The sequence below is a fragment of the Lycorma delicatula genome, chromosome 2 (genome assembly GCF_047948215.1).
Source record: "Lycorma delicatula isolate Av1 chromosome 2, ASM4794821v1, whole genome shotgun sequence".
Lineage (NCBI taxonomy): Eukaryota > Metazoa > Arthropoda > Insecta > Hemiptera > Fulgoridae > Lycorma > Lycorma delicatula.
In genome coordinates, this window is record NC_134456.1 from 23800545 (window position 1) to 23820425 (window position 19881).

Here is a 19881-nt window from a genome sequence, read left to right on the forward strand (position 1 = left end):
ATAAAACACGGCTTTGGTGTAAAGTTAGTTCTTAAACAGAAAGTAGTAAAGTCAGAACTGAATTCATTAAATTAACAAACAATTTTATTTTTATTTTTCAGTTTTATAGAATAAAGAGTTTAAGTTATGCAATTAAATCAAAGTTGTTAATAATGTATACATAACAGACATTAATATTGTACACAAAATGCAATGATCACAAAGACAACGTAATAAAACAACTTTTTAGCATCCACAGGATGAAACCCTTCTTCTAATAGAAATGAAAAGTGATAGAATTCAAAGATTTGAATAATGTTAAGTGATATCAATAACCTGTTCTGAAAGTTAAAATTTATACACTGGTTAATGAAAAAATTAACATTGGATGATAGCAAGAAACAATATTGCAATATTTCTAATAAGAATAAATTCCAGGGAACAGTAAACTTTAATGCAGATTCGTAACGTTCTTGCGTTTTATCCCCACTTTTACATACCTCTGCGCATGCGCCTTTTCAATTTAATTTAGTTCTAGCCACTTATTTGGTGGCACTAGTTTTTTCCAATTCCATTTTAGGGATCCTCTATCCAGTTATATAAAGAACAGTGGGCAAGTGCTAAAGTGCCTATTCACAAATCCATCCATAAAATTAAAATTAAAAAACAAAACTTTAAACTTAGACCCGACATTAAAATAAACACTTGAAACACATTAACAGCATCATACAGCAGCAAGGGACGCTGTCCAGGCTATGAGATTCGAAGGGAGAAATTTTGAAACTCCCGCCACTTTTGCGTTCCGTTCCGTTCCTATAAGTTCAGCTGTTCGCCAGGCTCATATTACTTGTCAGCTGGCTGCCTTTAGTACCCGACTCTGTGCGTTTGTTGGGAAGTATATTATTATTTGTAATCTAAACATGCCGTATGCAAACCAGCCCTCTGTACATATCACGGATTTAACTGACGAAAATGTAAAATTCCAGGTGGAAGATACAGAGTTGAGGTAATGTACAGACACATATTAAACATTTTTATGTGATCTTTATCTGTTATTATTTGCTTTTAAAGTAATTCTGAATTCGTATAGTATCATTTACAGAGTAGTTGTGAAGGAAAGAGAGCTTGTCCGTCTTTCAGTTACTATCATTAAATGTTGCGGGAAATTTTGCAACAATATTAACAAAAGTTAACCTAATGTTGCAATTTAAAATTATTGTTTTATTAGTTTTTAATCATAAGTTAGGACCTAAGTGAATGTTAACTGCTTACGATTTCCTTTTTTTTATTATTTAATTTTCTTTATTCATATTTCTTCAAAATCCAGTGTGTCGAATCAAGAAACCTGAAAAACCTTAGGAGAAAACTGCGATTTTATCTTTCATTGGACCTATTATTAATTTATTGAACCAAAATTTTAGGAAAATAGGCCTACAGTACATGATTACTTCATTAGTATGCTAACAGTGAATTAAAAAAGTCTATTACTTTATTCTTGAATTCCACAGTGTAAAATTGTTTTAAAATTGATTCGCACATTTGATCCTGGTTTCTGTTAGTAATTGTTCATGTTACTCGTAGAATATTATTAAAAAAGTTACTTTTGTTTTACAGTAGGCCTATAGGGTGGTTGCATTTTTATTGTTTAATTATGTTTTCTATTTAGTAAAGTTAACTTTTTATAATAGCTTTTTGTAATTTGTTTGTGTTACAGCTTAAGTCTTATTAATTTGTTTTAAATGGTGTATAATTGTGTTGTATAGTGTAGCAAACAGTATGAGAAGGGTCTTTATTGCTGAAACGCCTACTATGGCAATAGACTGGGTTCAACTTGAAGCTAATTCAACTGTTCTGAGTGATGAATTTCTGGCTTCAAGAATTGGTCTTATTCCACTAACGTCTGATGAAGTAGTTGAAAGGATACAGTATGCACGGGTAAGAAGATATTATGTTAATTTTAACTCGCGTTATATTCAATGTATGAGGGTACCTCTAAATGCATCGTTTGTGTTTAAACGTTTATCAATTTACAGACCAAGAAGTCGCCAAGAAAATTGATTCTTTTCAATAAAGTTACTTTTTTCATTTAAAAATGACAATTCTATTTTAAATATAATTAGGCTTAATTAATACTTAAAAATAATATAAAGTAATGGTATGTTCTGTATTTGTCTCTTTATTGCTTAACCTAAATCAGGATCAACTCCTGTCATTAGCTCCTTAGTACCACCTACAGTAGTGCTAGAAAATGTATAATTTTTATTTTGCTGGATTAATATATTGGATTATTTTGCTGGATTTATATTGGATTTTTAGTTCGCTGGATTATTTTGGAATATTAATAGCAAATATATGTTTGTAAGAATATATCTGACTTAAGTGGTGATATCTTCTAGTGATTTTTATTTATATTATTTTTTATATTAGGTATATAATTTAATTATCTTTGTATGGATTGTATTTTTTTTCTCTAATGAAAACGATTACACCTATAGAACTGTCATGACAGTAGTAAATATTAATTTTAAGAGTGTTAAGATAATATGTATTGCTGAAGTTGAATAAACTTTAGTCTTTTTTAAGTAATAAACAATATAATCAATACTTAACTTTTTTATTGTGATCCTAGTAATACATTGTGGTTTAATGTAAGTTTTGTACACATATTTGTTAAAAAAATTATTTATACAGTTAAATTCTAAAACTAATTTATTCTCTGTTTAATTTTATTTGATGTATAAAAGCAGAATATTATAAATCGTTGAACATATTAATTTTACTTTTTTAAAAGCTTTTATTTAACTCTCTTTAGGAATAATTAAATCTTGCAACTGCTATATCTTTTGATCTATTTTATGAAAATCAATGAAATTTGGTACACGTATGTAACTTCGATGACAATACAGCACTACAGTGTCGGAATTTGATATGACCAACCCCCATGCACTATCCCTATGCAAAATTCATGCATTTAGTTGAAAATTTTCATTTCTCATGAACTATCGTATGAAAATGATTGAAATTTGATACACGTATGTAACTTCGATGTGTAAAAATAAATATTTTTACTTTTTTTGTAGTATATTTGATTACATATAAAAAATTATTTTTAAAAAAAGCTTTTATTTAACTAATATTAATATTAACATTAATAAAACAAAAGAAACAAATTGGAAAACCCCTCTAAAAAGTAAACAATAAGAATTAAATCAAATTGAGAATTTTAAACAAAAAAATATAATATATTAACAAATATAAAAATGCACAGAAAATTAAAAAATAAATTATATAAATATCTAATAAATAACCAATAAATAAGAAATAAATAAATGTAATAATTATTAAATTTTAAAATTAAAAGTAATGAAAATATTTAGTTAAATAAAAGCGTGTGTATTTTTTGTTCTGTTACATTGTTTGAAACAATTTTTTTTTAAATATGTTTAATGGAAATTTATGGAATTAGAAATAAGTGTGGTTTAAATTTTTTCTCTTAAGTATTTTTCATTATTATTAAAATTGTACTGTGTAATATTTATATATAAAAAGTAAAATCAATAAATCATTTTGAAATTGCAAATTACATAAAAAAACTTTTATAAATTAAACGTAAAGTCCATTTTATGTAAAATTATATTAATTTTAATTGAAAGAATCATTAACTCTTTATAGTGTATAAATTTTCCAGTGGATGAACCCGTTTGTAAAAAATTTTATATTTATGTATATACATATCTGTTATTTTATTCCAACTATTTTACAATTGACAAATTTTTTTATTTTGGAACAAAGGAGAAGGCCCTTACCTATCTGCTTTTTCAAAGTAATAATTATTATTTTTTAACTGGCTTGTAGTAACTAACTTCTAGTAATGTACGTTTTATTAAAAATTGATGATAAAATTTTAACTTAAATCAAAAATGCCTTTTCTTCCTCTTCTACTGGACATTCCAGCCTCTTGTTAATATTACATTTTTGTTTTTTACCTATTTGGTAAAATATATCTTCCTCATACATATGGTCTGCCCTTTCATTTTCTAATAATTGCTGATCTCTGTGGCGCAGTGGTAGCATCTCAGCCTTTCATCAGGAGGTCCCAGGTTCGAATCCCAGTCAGACATGGCATTTTTCATGTTACAAAATTCCATTTCCATAGCCCAAGCACAAGCTTCAAGTTTCTGTGGTGATATCATCAAACCAAAAAAAGTTTTAAAAATAAATTTCTGCACCATATTATTGTAGGCTTGGGCTTTGAATTTATTCAAATAATTCTCTCACTGTTAGTGATAATATAGGATAATTCCTTATTACATCAACATTTCTAATATTTTATTTTATATTACTCTTTAATACTTTTAGGAAAAAATTCATTCTTACCTCACTAATTTCTACTATGTAAAACTTTTAACTCATTTCTCAGCAAATTATCTAAATTTGTCATTATTATTTAAAATTCTTAAATTCTTTGCTCTAATTCAAAAAATGCTTAATTCTTCTATCTGATGCTCTCCACTTGAGCGCTCATCTATTCAAATAAATGAATTATAACTTCAGGTAGTAGATTGTTACAGTCTTACAATTTTTTTTTTTTCTAAGTAGTGGTACAGTTCAAGAAATGGAAGTGACATGTAAAAATGTATAATTTGTTTACAGGATTGCACATGCGTTGATTTCTGTCCTGACTGCAGTGTTGAATTTACTCTTGATGTGAAATGTACAGACAATCAAACTCGACACGTGACAACAGCCGATCTCAAATCAAATGACGTGCGTGTTGTACCTGTAACTTCACGTAATAGGGATAGTGATGCCAATGGATATGGTGAAACTGATGGTAAGTTTGTTATATTTAATTACCAATTTCTCTATATTTTATATTTGCTTTTTTATAAAGAATATTAATAACTCAGAATTTTTTTTTGTTTTATTGTTTATATTCTTTCTCAAATACCTAGTTAAAATTTGATAACACTTTAAACTATTAAAATTTATAAAAACTTACTTTACATAGAAACTGTTCCTTCGAAAGATGCTAATTATACTAGAACCATCAACAGCTAATGTTAGTTAATTGTTATCTAACTTCATTTTTTTGAAATTTTCACCTGAAAATAATTCCTTCATTTCAACTTGTGTATATGATTTATGGCCTGCTACAGCAGGTGGTAATATCTTTAAATAGAATATTGGTAATAAACTCTTAAAGGTCGAATGACTTGTATACAAATCCACTGTTTTAAATTTATGACATAAATATGTTTTTTATTCTAATTTGTTTTAATAAAATAATTAGTTTCTGCCAACACTAGTATTATTCTTCTTAAATATATTTTGGAACAATTGAACCATTGGATTTATCACTTAAGAATTTTTTTTTCAAAAATTTAATTAATTATGCACTTGTACTAGGATACCAATTGCAGTAAAGAAATTATTTTTTAGGGACCAATAGTTTATTTTAAAACTGTATAGCAAATATTTATGTTAATTCTTTGAACAGAACTGTCAACTCACTCTAACAAACATTAACTTATCGAAAGCAGATAAAATGAATAAACTGTTTACTGAGAAGAGGTCATTTGCCCAGCAAACTGTTGTTTTAACAGTATTAGATATGCTATAAGCTAATTGCTAAGATTGAAGAGTTTCAAAAACCAAATAAAGCTTATTTATGAAAATATGAAAGTGAAGCATAAAAAGGTGATAAAACTGTCAAATCTTTTGATAAAGTGATATGTAGTATTTCTGGCATTAACCGAAAGCAGTCTGTAGCCATTGTCATCATTAAAATGAAAAGTCATCATTAAAGAAAGATCATTAAAAATGAAACTGTTGTTTTTAATTGCAAAGAGCAAGCAGTTTCACAATATAATGGAAAAACGAGAATCATGAACATTAACAGATTACTAATTCAACCAGTTTTTTCCCAAACAGTTTGTATGAAGAATTGTTTTTTTTTTTAATGAACAGTTTGTCATAAACAACAGAAACACCCAATTTTAGTGCTCACTGTTTTACTAATTTTATATTTTCAATAGTGAGGTTAAATTTCATTATTTAACATAACATAAATATTACTAACAATTGTATTGGAGAAAAATCACGATATTTATACTGATCGGTTGTTAATATAATGGTCATAGTTGATTTGGCTGGTAGATTACTTAAAATTTTATTTTTTATAATTATTTGATCAGTTTTTTATATACTTATCTACAGTTTATTAAATTTCATTCCAAAATTCTAAGAAATAGTTTTCATATTGATGAAAAGTTATTTAATAAAATTTAAATTCAATTGTGTAATAAAATATGATGTTAAAAAATTATTTAAAAGATATTACATGAAGCCCCTTAAATTCTTTTGGATCAATATGTGTATAATTTGTTTATTAATGTAGTTTGTTTTCATCTTGCCGATGAGAGATGAATTTTGTATTTTATGAAAAATGCTCTTAATCAAAATTTGAATCCCAGATTAAAGGTAAAGATGCAAATATTCTGCCCTGGAGTTGGCATAAATAAATGTATTTGCTCTAATATTTTTTTCAACATAATTATGTGTATAGTATATGTTACTAATTTCATTTTTACCATTTGTTATTTACAGCCCCGGGATATCATTTGTATTAATTAATCATGTAATGAATAGAATATAAAAATAACCATTGCACTTTTTTGTATTGGATGTTGGAAAGTTTTACTAGCCCTTACCTATACATGGCTAAAAATGTCATGAATTTATTCATATTAATTTATTTTTATTTCTTAATTAATGTTTTTAAAATCAGTTTCACCTATTTTATACAAGGTAACACTTGTTTTACTTGCCACAGAAAGTACCACTAAAGAATCTCCTTTGTATCAAGCTCTGAAATACAACCATTTAAGATTATTCTTATTTCTTATGACCATACTTCATATCTACTTCCTTCATACGCACTTTATATTTCAATGTGAAAAGAATTTGGAGTTGCACCTGTACAGTATAACAGCAACAAAAGTACATTTTGTCAAACAGGAACTTGTTTGATGTTTAATTTTTTTAATTTTGTTTGAAGGAATAAAGTGATAAGAAAGGTTCAGTGACTGTTAAAATTAAAATAAAATATTTTTGATGAAGTAGTTTAATATTAAGAAAACTTCTAAAAATTTACAAGATTAAAGAAAACTTTAGTACAAAATTTACACTACAGGAGTTAGAAAAAAATTTTAACTTATAAACAATTAATATAATTTTGTTTGTTTATGTAGATATACTCATTGTGAAACTTCGTAAAGGACAAGAATTAAAATTACGTGCGTATGCAAAGAAAGGATTTGGTAAAGAGCACGCCAAATGGAATCCTACTGCAGGTGTGTGTTTTGAGTATGATCCTGATAATTCTATGAGACATACATTGTTTCCTAAACCTGATGAGTGGCCTAAAAGTGAATATACTGAACTTGAAGATGATCAGTGTAAGTATGCTTATATTAACAATTTTTATTTCTTTTGTTAATGTAAATCAAAGAATATATTTTAGCAAAAAATATGTTTATGTACTGAGTAGTGCACATACCTGTATGTACTTTTAATTACCAAAAAATATATATAAGTGTGTGTGTATTTGTAGTGTGTAATATTAAATTAACATGCAGGCTTCAGGATTAACCCTATAATGTATGTATTGTTGCGATTGAATGAGAGTAATTTAAAATTTACTTAAAGAAAGATGAAACCTGTCAGATTAAAAATCTCTGATCAATCTCACTGACTGTAATGTCATAAAATACATGAAAAGTTGAATCAAATCTAATCTTTAGAAATATCTCCTGTCAGCTATTAATAACAATTATTTTCATCTAGATGCATGAGAATTATCTACTATAACCCTTACTTACCAAAGTTTATCAGTAATGTATGTTAGAGTTAAAATAATTTTGTGATTTAGACAGAAAAGGAACTAAGTGCATCACAAAATCTATTACTTTTTTTTAACTTTGTCTAAATCTTAAATAACAGATAGTGATACTCAATTTTCAGTCTATTAGCTTTTATTGTATATATGTAGTCTGCACTTACTATTTACTATTAACTATTGTATGAGGGCTATCCAGAAAGGAACTTACATTTCACTGTTGTTTATGAAGGAGTGGAGATGTAGCAGTGCCATCTTGTGGTCATTGTTAGCCGACTTAGTATATATTGAGCTGTTCTATGTGAAGGACTGTGATATATCTTGTTGATTTTTTAAAAGATGTTTAAAATGTATGCCCTGTAGAAAATACTGCCAGTTGTGAAGTGAGATCGGTTATTAGATTTTTATAAAACAATACTAACCCGTTGAGATTTATCAAGAACTATATGTTGTTTATGGGAAACGTGATGAGTGAAGGTATATGAGGCAGTGGTATATCATGTTTAAAAATAGGCAAATGTTCATAATGAAAAACTATGTGACCTACTCTTTTGTATAATGAACTTTCACAAAAGTTGATGAAAATATTTGCATTAATTGGTGCTTTACCATTACAGATATTTCATTACAATTTCCAAAAATTTTCACGTAGCCTTTTACATGAAGTAACAAATAAAGTTGGATTACCATAAATTTCATGCTTAGTGAGTTCCAACACTTTTTCAGACCAGCAGTTTTCTGGGACAGAAAATGGTAATTTCTTTATGAATTCATAGACGTTTGTGCTGTAATAGATGCAGAAGTTCTAACTGTAAAAAAGCTACAGAGAGCAATCGAAAAAAAGCGATGCAGCACGTTGACATCTGGGATTTCTTTCATCTAAGATACTGCACATCTGTACAGGCTCATCATGCTCAAGAATTTTGGGAAAGTTTGGATGGGAAATTCCTGGTCATCTGTGTATAGCCCAAATCTGGCACCAAGTGTTTTGGTAATGATGATGATGATGATGATGATGAGGGGCTCCAGGAAGCTGTCACTGACTGGCTGAAAAACCAGGCAGTAGACTTTTTTTATAAAGAAAAACAAAAACTCATCAGCAGATATGACAAGTATCGATTTATTTGGTGAAAGTAGTTTAAGGAGGATGTATTTTCAAATTGTAAATAATAAATTTTTTCTAATTTGTGTTTTTTTTTATACCAGAACTTATTACTTTCTGGATAGCCAACTCAATAAAGGGGAATAAAATTATACCCATATGGTAGTTAAAGGCCTGGTTACATCTTCTTTTCTATACAATTTTTTTACTATGCTACTAACCCAAAAGTTGTACTATTTACCAGGGTATTGCTTGAAGAAACAGTGTTTGCCAAGTTAAGTTTCATAGTACGACCTGTCATGCAAATTTGTTGGTCCTCATCGATTGATATGCTAATAAAACAAAACATTATCGAAAGTTACACTATTCTATAATAATATTTACCTAGTTGATTTAGATTGATTAAATATCCTATTATGTTTGTAATACTAAAATTACTCTTTTTATCACAATAAGTTTATTATTATAATTTCAGGACTTAAGTATATTCTTGTGCATTCTGTAGTACACACATTGTGAAAAGGATTTTATGTTTTTAATTATACTGATTCAAATTCCACCTTAGGATTTGTATTTTTCTTAGGAAAATTACTTGAGACTAACTAAAGGAAATTTTAACTACCAATCTGAAACTGAAAAATGTTTTAAATCAACTAACATAAAAACAAAGAAAAAAAATATTTTTGTTAAATCCATTTCTTAACATTTTATGTAATTTTTTTTTTTTCAATTTAGTACTTTTAGATGCATACTATTAAAATTTGTTCTTACAAAATGCATATTGTTTCTGTTTTTCATATCTGAGATTTTTTGTAAAGTTAAGCTTTAAAAAAGAAATAGCAAATGGAAATTGTTATTTATTATAATAATTTGTAACGCATAATAATAATAAAACTCGCATAACTCTATAAACCAGGTAGTTCATCAAAAAAATTATGCTTATTCTGGTTACTGTTACACATCTTAACAGTGTTCATGATGACACTTCTGCCTTCATAAAAAAAAATTAATGACTAGATTATTGATTACTCACTGGCTAATGATTCTCTTCCTTTTTTAGATCTATATACCTAACAGTATAGTTCTTTACACTTTCATCATTCTTAATTTAATATATTTATATACAAAAGCCCCTGAATAATCTGAACTCAAAACAAGAAAATGCTAAAAAAATTAATTTTAAATTTAGTATTTTCAAAATCTACGAGAAGCCATAAGTTTGCCATGTGTTTATCTTGTCCCTGTTTACATTGATTTTTTGACTAGATTTTTTATCGTTGATGACTCGTTTATTTATAGCACGGTACAGTAACAAAATTACTCCCTCCCTAGAATCTGTTATGCCTACCATACCATAGCAGATAAAAATTTTTATCTTGTTCCAATTTGATTTCAGTAACCGATGTGTTGTTTCTTTTTATCTTCTGTTAATCTTCTGTTAAAAAGATAAGCAGTATCAAACATAGAAACTATAGTGATCTAAGCAGAAAAAATATCTTAATAACAACAACTTTTGAACCCTACAAATACAAATTTTTTATAATCTGAACAGCCACAAATTTTTATTAGTTCAGATTATGCAGATGCTTCTGTAATTGTTATCGTACTAATAGAATTTAGAATTTTTTATTTTTACCTTTTTTTAAATTAGCAGTTTAGTTTTTCAGAATTAAATTTCTAGAAACTTTGTTGAAATTTTCTTCAAGGGGAATAATTTTTCCTGATCTTCAAAAAGTGTATCACAAAGCAGAACAATCAGCAAATAGTATTTTGTAACATATCCTTAGTTTGCAAAGGCTTTGTATAAATCTTTTTGATATTTCAAATTCAAGACAGCTGATTTAAGGTTAACCGTTCTATAAAAACTGTTATAATTGTTTTCTTGTACATTTAATCTTTCATAAGCCAATAAAACAAAGAATTACTGTGTCTATATATATAATAAGTAATTATAATATATATATATATATATATATATATATATATATATATATATATATATATATATATATATCTGTAAAAATCAGGGTTATATGTAAAAGAGGGCACATGAGGTTATTTCTGTTAGCTGGAGTTCATTTTCTGTATATTTGATGGAAGTTTAATTTCCTAGAAGAATACTTCATAACATGCCCAGCATTTATTATGTCCACTTATTATTCTCTTTCATCTTTTCCTTAACTATCTTCTACTGAAAATTATCAGTAATGCTTGTCATTTTGAACAATGACAAATCAATTATTTTTTTTTAAATAGCTGATTCACTCCCACAGAGCACCCATATTGTTTTCAGAATTAATTTAATTCTTAATCACTGTTAGCTTGTTATTCTTAGTCTGTATTATACTTTGACTAATTTATTTTTATTGTTTATGTCCACTAGAATCACATTACCTATTTTTATTTCATTTTTCATTTTAATTATCCTTCAAATTTTTTATTGAGATGTGTGTGCACACGCATGCGTGTGTGTAAAAATAAATTACAGAATAACATAAACCATTTAAATGAATGAATGATTTTAATGATGGTTTTAAATGAATGGAATTAGTTGGAAAATCCTTAACCGCCTATTGCAGTTATTGTATTTCTAACTGTTATACCAGAAATTACAATCTCTTGCATGTTGCTGAAAGTAAAAACATGACTATAATGGATTTCAAGAGATTTATCAGAAATGACATTTAGGGGTCCTGTTTGCCTAGGAAGATTTGAACAAATGGTTGCCTGTTAATTGCTAGAGATTTTTCCGTTAGCATTCTAATAGCTAAAAGTAAAAACAGAAAAGTTTTAATAAAAAGTTAAATCTTTATCGTTTTAAACCCATAGGTGGTCTGCTATCTTATTAGAAATGTAGGAAGCAAATCAGTTAAGAAAGCTCTGGGTAAAACTTGTTATTTCTTTTATTAAAGCTCTTTTGTTGAAAATCCTTGAAAATTGGGAAATATAGTGATCTGTAAAATTTTTGACAAATGTTATAAGGCCATGAAATTAGGTTAATTATATTGAGCTTCACCATATCTTAACTAAAGCTTCCTCCAAATTAAAATGCTGGTTATTTAGTTAGCTGTTTTGAATCTGACAAATTTAATTAATTTAAATTGTTAATATTTGATATCATAATAATTTTTTTTTGCAGATGAAGCTCCATTTAATTGGGAAGCTAAGCCAAATAAATTTTATTTTAATGTGGAAAGTTGTGGTGCTTTAAGACCTGAAAACATTGTTATGATGGGCATTGCTGTGTTGAAGAATAAACTCTCAAATCTACAAACACAACTTAGCAATGAATTCAGCAATGATCCAGCATTGGCTATCAATTAAGTATTTAAATAAATGAACAATAATTTTTTTAAATAATTGTATGTATAAAAGTAATAATAAATTTTTGATCAATAAAATGTGCATTTTTTCAACAAAAAAAAATGATTTACTTTAATTTCCAATCTTCAATTTGCTGATTTTTTTTTTTAGTTACATGTTTTAAAAGAAAATTTAACATCATATACTATGCATGCCGTAATCTCCCAAGGCGCAAAATAGATGAATTTCATAAAAACAATTTAACTTTGAGCTACTTAAAATTAACTGTTTTTTTTTTCTAATTACAATGTTATTTTCAGGGTCCTTTTATCTGAATAACAATTATCACCATAGTATTTTTTTTTTTTTTTAATTTTACAATCTGTTGTATTGCGTATCATATGACATTCTCCAAAAACAAAAAAGCAATATGGAGTATTAGGTATGAAAACAAATTATTTTTCCTTGATTTAACAAGACCAAAATTCCTACTAAAATGCTTACATAGTGACACTTAGAATCCAAATGGATCTGTTTTTCATAATAATGTCACAAATACTAAAGCAAATATTTGTGGAGTTTTAATAAGTGCTTGATGTTTCTTCCTCTTACCCATACAATAGTGAACAACAGAGCAACTACAAGTATCTTTTTTTACAACTACTTTGAAGCAAACTTGGATGCAATCAGTAATTATCGGTAAATCATATTTGGAGTAACAAAAAAGCTCTGTCTGATAACAAAAGAAAAGCTACCAAGCTGGACTCTTCTAAAACCAAGTGTAAAAGTCATGAAAATGGTTTTTAACTAAATTCACAAAATACTTTATTTTTTTACCAAAAAAAATAAAGTATTTTTTTCTGGGTTTACTTGACAATATGGTCAGAAATTTTACAATAGTGTGAAAACTTAAGGATTTTGTAAAATTTTTTTGTAATTATTGATTTTATACTCATTCTACAAAATTTTATTTCTTAACAAGAGTGATTAATTTCAGAAAAACACTTTCTTGAAATGGCTCCAATGATTATCATGAAACGTTGAAGACTAATACAGTATAGAAAGATATATTTATGTAATATTTACATACATAAATATTGTACATGACCGGCATAGTGGACCTGAGTAGCAGATTCCTACAAAGTAAGAAGAAAGTAGTAGAAAATATAATATTGGAGGAATTCAGAAAGGGGCTAAAAGAAACCCTCATCTTTTGTAAAACTGCCCACTGACACACAATGAACAAATGTTTGTACTGTGTGAAGAGTTACCTGACCAAGGCATGGGAATGAAAGGGCTCGGTCGATCGTTCTCATTCGTTGGGTCCAGTCCAGCAGGTATAGTATAAATACTTTAAGGAAGATAAAAATCAGTTCCATGAGGAAAGTCTGTGCGATGTGAGTTCTGCGAATAAATCAGCAAGAGTATTTTGCGAGGAGGTCAGTGAAGGAATGAATTTCAAAGTGAACTAAGTCAGTGCAGCTAAGGTAATGTTACAAGTTATGGTTTGGTGAGTTGCTGTAAGACTATAAGTGAAAAAGATTAATTTCATTCATAAATTGTTGGGTAGTTAAATTTGTGAACATATTTTCAGTGAAAAAACATTATATGTGTCTTAGCTATTGTACTATTATTAATACAAGCCTAGTGATTAAAAGTGTTAAAGACTAGCGATCATGTCTTTTGTCAATGGGGACTGAATTCTGATTTTCATTATTTTTCTACTTGTGAATAAATGCTTCAAATTCTGTTTTGTATGTAATCACTGTTTTTTATTATTATTACTGAGAGTTATGATTATTTGTGTTATTGACATTTAATATTATTATTTGCTGTTGCCATTATTTTTGTTATTCTGATTATTATTGTAAGAATTTTTTTTTTATTAGTTGTTTTGTGATTCTCGTTTACTATTATTATTACTATTGTCATTATTACTTATTGTTTTACTTATGTTTTTAAACCAATAAATTGTAATTATAAGAAATTTCAATTGTCAATCTCTCAATATCCTGATCAGGCCACGAACATACGACAATATATTTATGTATATATTGGCATAATACAATAAGATTTTGCTTATACCAACTGTTTTGATTATACCAACAAATTAGTAAGTGGTATTTGGAAATTTTGAACAGATGAGGTAAAATTTTAATTTTAGGAAATAATTTATGAAATGAAATGAAATTTATTAACTGAGATTATTTTGATACAAAAATTAACAACAGATTTTGACCTAAACACATTATTCAATGTTAAATTTTCTAATTCCATTGAACTGTATTTTGTGTTATTGAGTATTTGTATTTTTTTCTTCTGTTAAATTTTTTTATGGCTTTATTTATAAATTTCTCATCATACCCAATTTGTTATCCTGTATGATATTAATTTATGTTTAGTATACAAGGGCAGTCCAAAAAGTAAAAACACTGATTTTCAAAGGAAAATTTATAGCATCTTAAGTGATTGCATACACAGAAGTACCCAGTAGTATTAGGATGCCTATTTCAAGTTAATAATATAGTCATTAAGTGTCAGTGATGAGATTATTCATGTAAAGTGTGTTGGGTAATCGCATACCATGAAAAAAAACTGATCAATGTTATAAGATTTAGTTTTTCATCAGTTTAAAAAAATCAACTTTTGAAATAAAATTTTGAAAAAAGCATTCAGTGAAGAGTACACATATGCAATATATTTTTGTTGGCATGCTGCATTTTTGTCTGGACAAGAGAGTGGGTTAATTAACAACGTGATTGTGGAAACACAATGAGGATCATCATTCTAGAACGTCCATCAATTGGTCTGTGGCACCATTAATTAAGAGTAAATTTTAATAAAATTTAAGCAAAGATACAATGTGATTATTATAGGCAGTACAGAATACAAAATTAAGTTAAAGCATGTTCAAATTAATGCTGTAAAAAATAGTAATACATTTTCAATTCATTAAATTTGGACTTTTTAAAAAATTTGTAACAAATTAAAAACACTTACCTAGAGAAACATTCTAATTTAATTTAGTGTAACTATAAAACTCAGTTTTTAAAGATTATTGAGAAATATTTCATTTTGTTTTTAATGGATTTATTTTTCAAATTTATTTATATGTTTTTATTTAAAATATGGTTAGGCCTACAAAAAATATCTAGATGAAAGAATGTAACTTGCAGAGAAACAGCAATAAATATAATTTATTAAAATGTATAATCTTGATCAAAATAAGGAAATTAAATATATTGGTATAAGACACTATTGAACATAAACTTAGGCTTTCTGAGATTTTTTACCTGAAATTTTCCAACTAATTTCTTGATTTTGTTTGAAAATACATTTATTTTGTAATGAAAATATTTTGTCTGAAAATAATATCAGAATGATGCGTCCTGCTGCATATCATTACTGTAGACTTAATAGTACAAAGCAGTATTGTCAAAAAATGAAAAACATAAATTTATTTATTCATTTTTTTTCTATCTTATATTTAAGATATCTGGAATAAACATGAAATGAGATTGCAAGAGGTTCATTTTCCTCTACAAAATAAAAATAAAATCATAATCAATCCATTTGGTGAAGAATAAAACTGGAGCATAAAAAAAAGAAAAGTACCAAAACTCATTTTAATATCCTGAAATATGTGTTTTACGTTAATTTTAATCATTTAGAAATATTTTTTTAGACAACCTAGATTTGTCTTCAAAAATCAGTGATTTTCATTTTATATTTCTTTATTAATTTAATTCATCATATAAGCTAAAAGCATGTACAAGAATTAGAACTGAAATTTATTTTCGTAGCAAATTATAAATGCCAAATCTACCTCATGGATTCAAACCTGAGTGAGGTCTTCCTAATGAATGACTGAGGCTCTTTTCATGAAACTTTGCTTAATTTAAGCAGCCTGCTTTTTTATTCCAATTTATCTAAATTTCTTTTTTAATTTGCATTGTGAATAAAAAAAGAAAAACAGGTTTTATGACCATGTATTTATTGAATTTTTTTTTAGAGAATGCTTAATAGTAAGTAATCGGTGTTTTTCCACATTAATCCAATTAACACATTCTCAACTGAAGAACCTACTCTTTACTAGACTTTGCTAAGGCTAATGCTCATTGTTGCCTTTTTTTTTGTTTTCAGTCATTTGACTGGTTTGATGCAGCTCTCCAAGATTCCCTATCTAGTGCTAGTCGTTTCATTTCAGTATACCCTCTACATCCTACATCCCTAACAATTTGTTTTACATATTCCAAACGTGGCCTGCCTACACAATTTTTTCCTTCTACCTGTCCTTCCAATATTAAAGCGACTATTCCAGGATGCCTTAGTATGTGGACTATAAGTCTGTCTCTTCTTTTAACTATATTTTTCCAAATGCTTCTTTCTTCATCTATTTGCCGCAATACCTCTTCATTTGTCACTTTATCCACCCATCAGATTTTTAATAATAATTTTTAATCTCATTGACTTACTTTTCATGATTAAATGTTTTTAAATATTAAATAAACTATGTTTTTAATAGAAACAGGTTATTAATGTAGTAGGTGATCTACTGCTGTAGCTAGTTAGTTCTTAGATGGCACCACTGACACACGAATATATATTGACTTAAGAAAATAAATAAATAAAATTATAAATACTGTATAACCTAACCAAACTTAATTTCTGCTTGCTAGTTAAGGTTAGTGAACATAGGTTAAGTGCCACCCTCCATGGCATAAGTGGTAGCATCTCAGCCTTTCATCTGGAGGTCCCAGGTTTGAATCCCAGTTGGGCATGGCATTTTCAAACACGCTATAAATCATTAATCTCATCCTCTGAAGTAATACCTAACAATGGATCCGGAGGTTAAAAAAAACGGTGGACCTGGAAGTTAAGTTTAGATAGATTTTATTTATAATTTTATTTATTTATTTTCTTATTTCAGTGGCGCAATCTAAGAACTAACTACAGCGCTAGATTACCTACTACATTAATAACAAAAACATTTTTCTGTATTATAACTGAACGTTTATTCAAACTAATTCAAATATGTTTCATCTTTTACTATACATAAATCAAACATGCCTGAGAATTCTTCAAAACTGCACCACACCTTCACATAAAATACTAAAGCTACTATTTCAATCTAATGTCAATAACTTAAAATGTATCTGAAAAAAAATTCATTTTGTACATAGTGTTTGAATATTTACAAAATGAAGTAAACAGTTGTAAAAATAATAAAATTCTAACGGTTTTTATGACTATGAAATAATAGTTTGAACCAAATTAATTATTTTTTTAACATGTAGCCATTCTGCAGTTTTTTCTTTGTAATATGTATGGTGAAACTTATAAAACTAAAATATGTCGAATATTATGAAAACAACCTAATTATTATCAGAATTATGTGTGTTTGACTTCACAGTTGTCTGTCATACCATATCTTTCATATAAATGAAAATTGTTTAATTTTTAGAAACTTCTTATATCAGATAAATACTTCAAACAGTCAGATAAATGTTTAAATTTTAAAGAAATTTCTCCTGACATTTCCACACATTGTTTATTATTTGGTTGCATAATTTTAATTTTCCATATAATTTTTTTCTGCAGTTATTACAACATAAAAATTCCTTTCAGTTGATTATATATATATATATATATATATATACTATTACTACTTGTTTCATTTAAATTAGTGCTTTCATAAAACTAGTTTAGTTAGTAGTTTCATAAAACTAGTTTTTTTAATTCAATTTTTCTAGTGATGTAATTTTACATCCACGTTGGTAAATTTTCACTTTGGTGGTTTCGTCTAAAATATTGTATACATTGAATTTGCATTGTAAACTCTTTTAAGCATTATTTAATTTGTTTTTTCTGTAGATAATACAGTAATAAATATATTGTGGTTTTTGTAATCTACATTGCAATATTTTTTATCTTTTAGAGGATGATAACCATTTTATTATTTACTAATTAAAAAAACTGCAAGACTGGAGGAAATATAGCACGCTAGATAACTAGTCCGACTGGATAAAAAATAGCAAGTAGGCTGGATAACAATTGCAAGCTATAAGTAGGCTTACCATATTTTTTTGGGTCCACCCCAAGACACATTTTTGAAATTACTTAAAAGTCATAACAGTTTACTGAAACATTCTACTTTATTTATTCAGTTGTACTTTTCACTAGACATGACTTTTTTCAGAAATGGTTTGTTTTAATTATATCATAAAATTCACAACAAGAAAGTTCTGAATTAATTTTAACATTTAGCCGATGTTTAATAGTAGAAACTATTACCCATTTCTACAGACCAAATTTTCCCTGTAATTGAAAAAACCTCTCTCAACTGGAGCAGGTGTCCCAAGCAAAGACATCACAAACTTAACCATTTTAGAAATATTTGCAACATGAAATATCAGTCTTTTGAAACACCTTAAAAATTGCTTTCCACTTTTCAATATAATCTGGTACTTTTTCAGAACTTGAACCACAACCTACCCTTTAGTTTTGAATTAACTGGATCAACAAAGGATGGGTCAAATAGGTCATCAATATTTATGGAATCTTTTATAATTGCATTAACAACTTGTACACTCTCTTCTAAATCAGACCAGGCAATTTCAGTTCATAAATTTATCCTCTGAAACTTGCCAACTTATCAAAACTGGTTCTCCACAGCTCTATTATAAAAATTGTCTACGCTTGATAAGAATTTTTGTTCCTGAACATCATTATTTTCTTTTACAGTGCATAGCAATTCTGTGGCAGAAGATTGTATAAATTTGTGGATTTTTCTTTCCTAAAGTTGACAAATTAATTGAAAATATATCTGAAATGCTTCTGTTGCTGTAACAGAATTAGCTTCCAATTTCAGAACTGTATTATTAAATAACTGTAATCATATACAAATTTAAAAAAAAATTCTATTTCTAGATTTTCAACAAAAAAAAATAATTTTGGGCATTTGTGACAAGATAAGAAGTATGATTTTAGGCCATCGAAAATGGAAAGAATTTTTTCTATTGCAGATAACAAACTAAGGAACCTTGCGCTCCTATGAGATAATACTTTTTTGTAATCTGTTTCCACAAATTCACAGAACTCTTCATTACTCTTACTGAGTATATGTGAAAATATTTATCAATTTTTACAACAATAACTTCTGTGTCCAGGGGTAGAGAATCACATTCTATTTGTACTGAATTGTGTACAATGTGGGCTGAACAACCTTTTAGAAATATTGCAACGTGAAATATCAGTCTTTTGAAACACATTAAAAATTGCTATTCACTTTTCTTCAATAGTATTTTTTAGAACTTGAACCACAACCTACCCTTTGGTTTAAATTACCTAGTTCAATAATGTAAGTTCAACAAATAGGTAGGTCACCAATATTTATGGAATCTTTTATGATTTCATTAACAACTTGTGCACTCTCTTCTAAATCAGCTTTATTAACTTACTAATTTTATCAAAACTGGTTCTCCACAGCTCTATTATAAAAATTGTCTACGCTTGAGAAGAATTTTTGTTCCTGAACATCATTATTTTCTTTTACAATGCATAGCAATTCTTTGGCAGAAGATGGTATAAATTTGTG

At 27.4% G+C, this 19881-nt stretch overlaps 1 protein-coding gene across 1 annotated transcript; it reads left to right on the plus strand.

Moving 5' to 3' along the window:
- The first annotated feature begins 821 nt into the window (after positions 1-821).
- Polr2C (RNA polymerase III subunit RpII33) lies at positions 822-12407 on the plus strand. Its single transcript, XM_075358477.1, has 5 exons — positions 822-985; positions 1743-1914; positions 4633-4813; positions 7233-7439; positions 12121-12407. The coding sequence occupies exons 1-5, from the start codon at positions 900-902 to the stop codon at positions 12303-12305; spliced, it is 831 nt and encodes a 276-aa protein (XP_075214592.1). The 5' UTR covers positions 822-899; the 3' UTR covers positions 12306-12407.
- The last annotated feature ends 7474 nt before the right edge of the window (positions 12408-19881 follow it).

What these genes read in the sequence shown, in the direction of transcription:
- Polr2C (XM_075358477.1), top strand. Translation starts at nt 900, where the DNA reads ATGCCGTATGCAAACCAGCCCTCTGTACATATCACGGATTTAACTGAC. An exon ending in GTGGAAGATACAGAGTTGAG is followed by an intron (nt 986 to 1,742) that starts GTAATGTACAGA and finishes TGTGTTGTATAG; the next exon opens with TGTAGCAAACAGTATGAGAA. An exon ending in AAAGGATACAGTATGCACGG is followed by an intron (nt 1,915 to 4,632) that starts GTAAGAAGATAT and finishes ATTTGTTTACAG; the next exon opens with GATTGCACATGCGTTGATTT.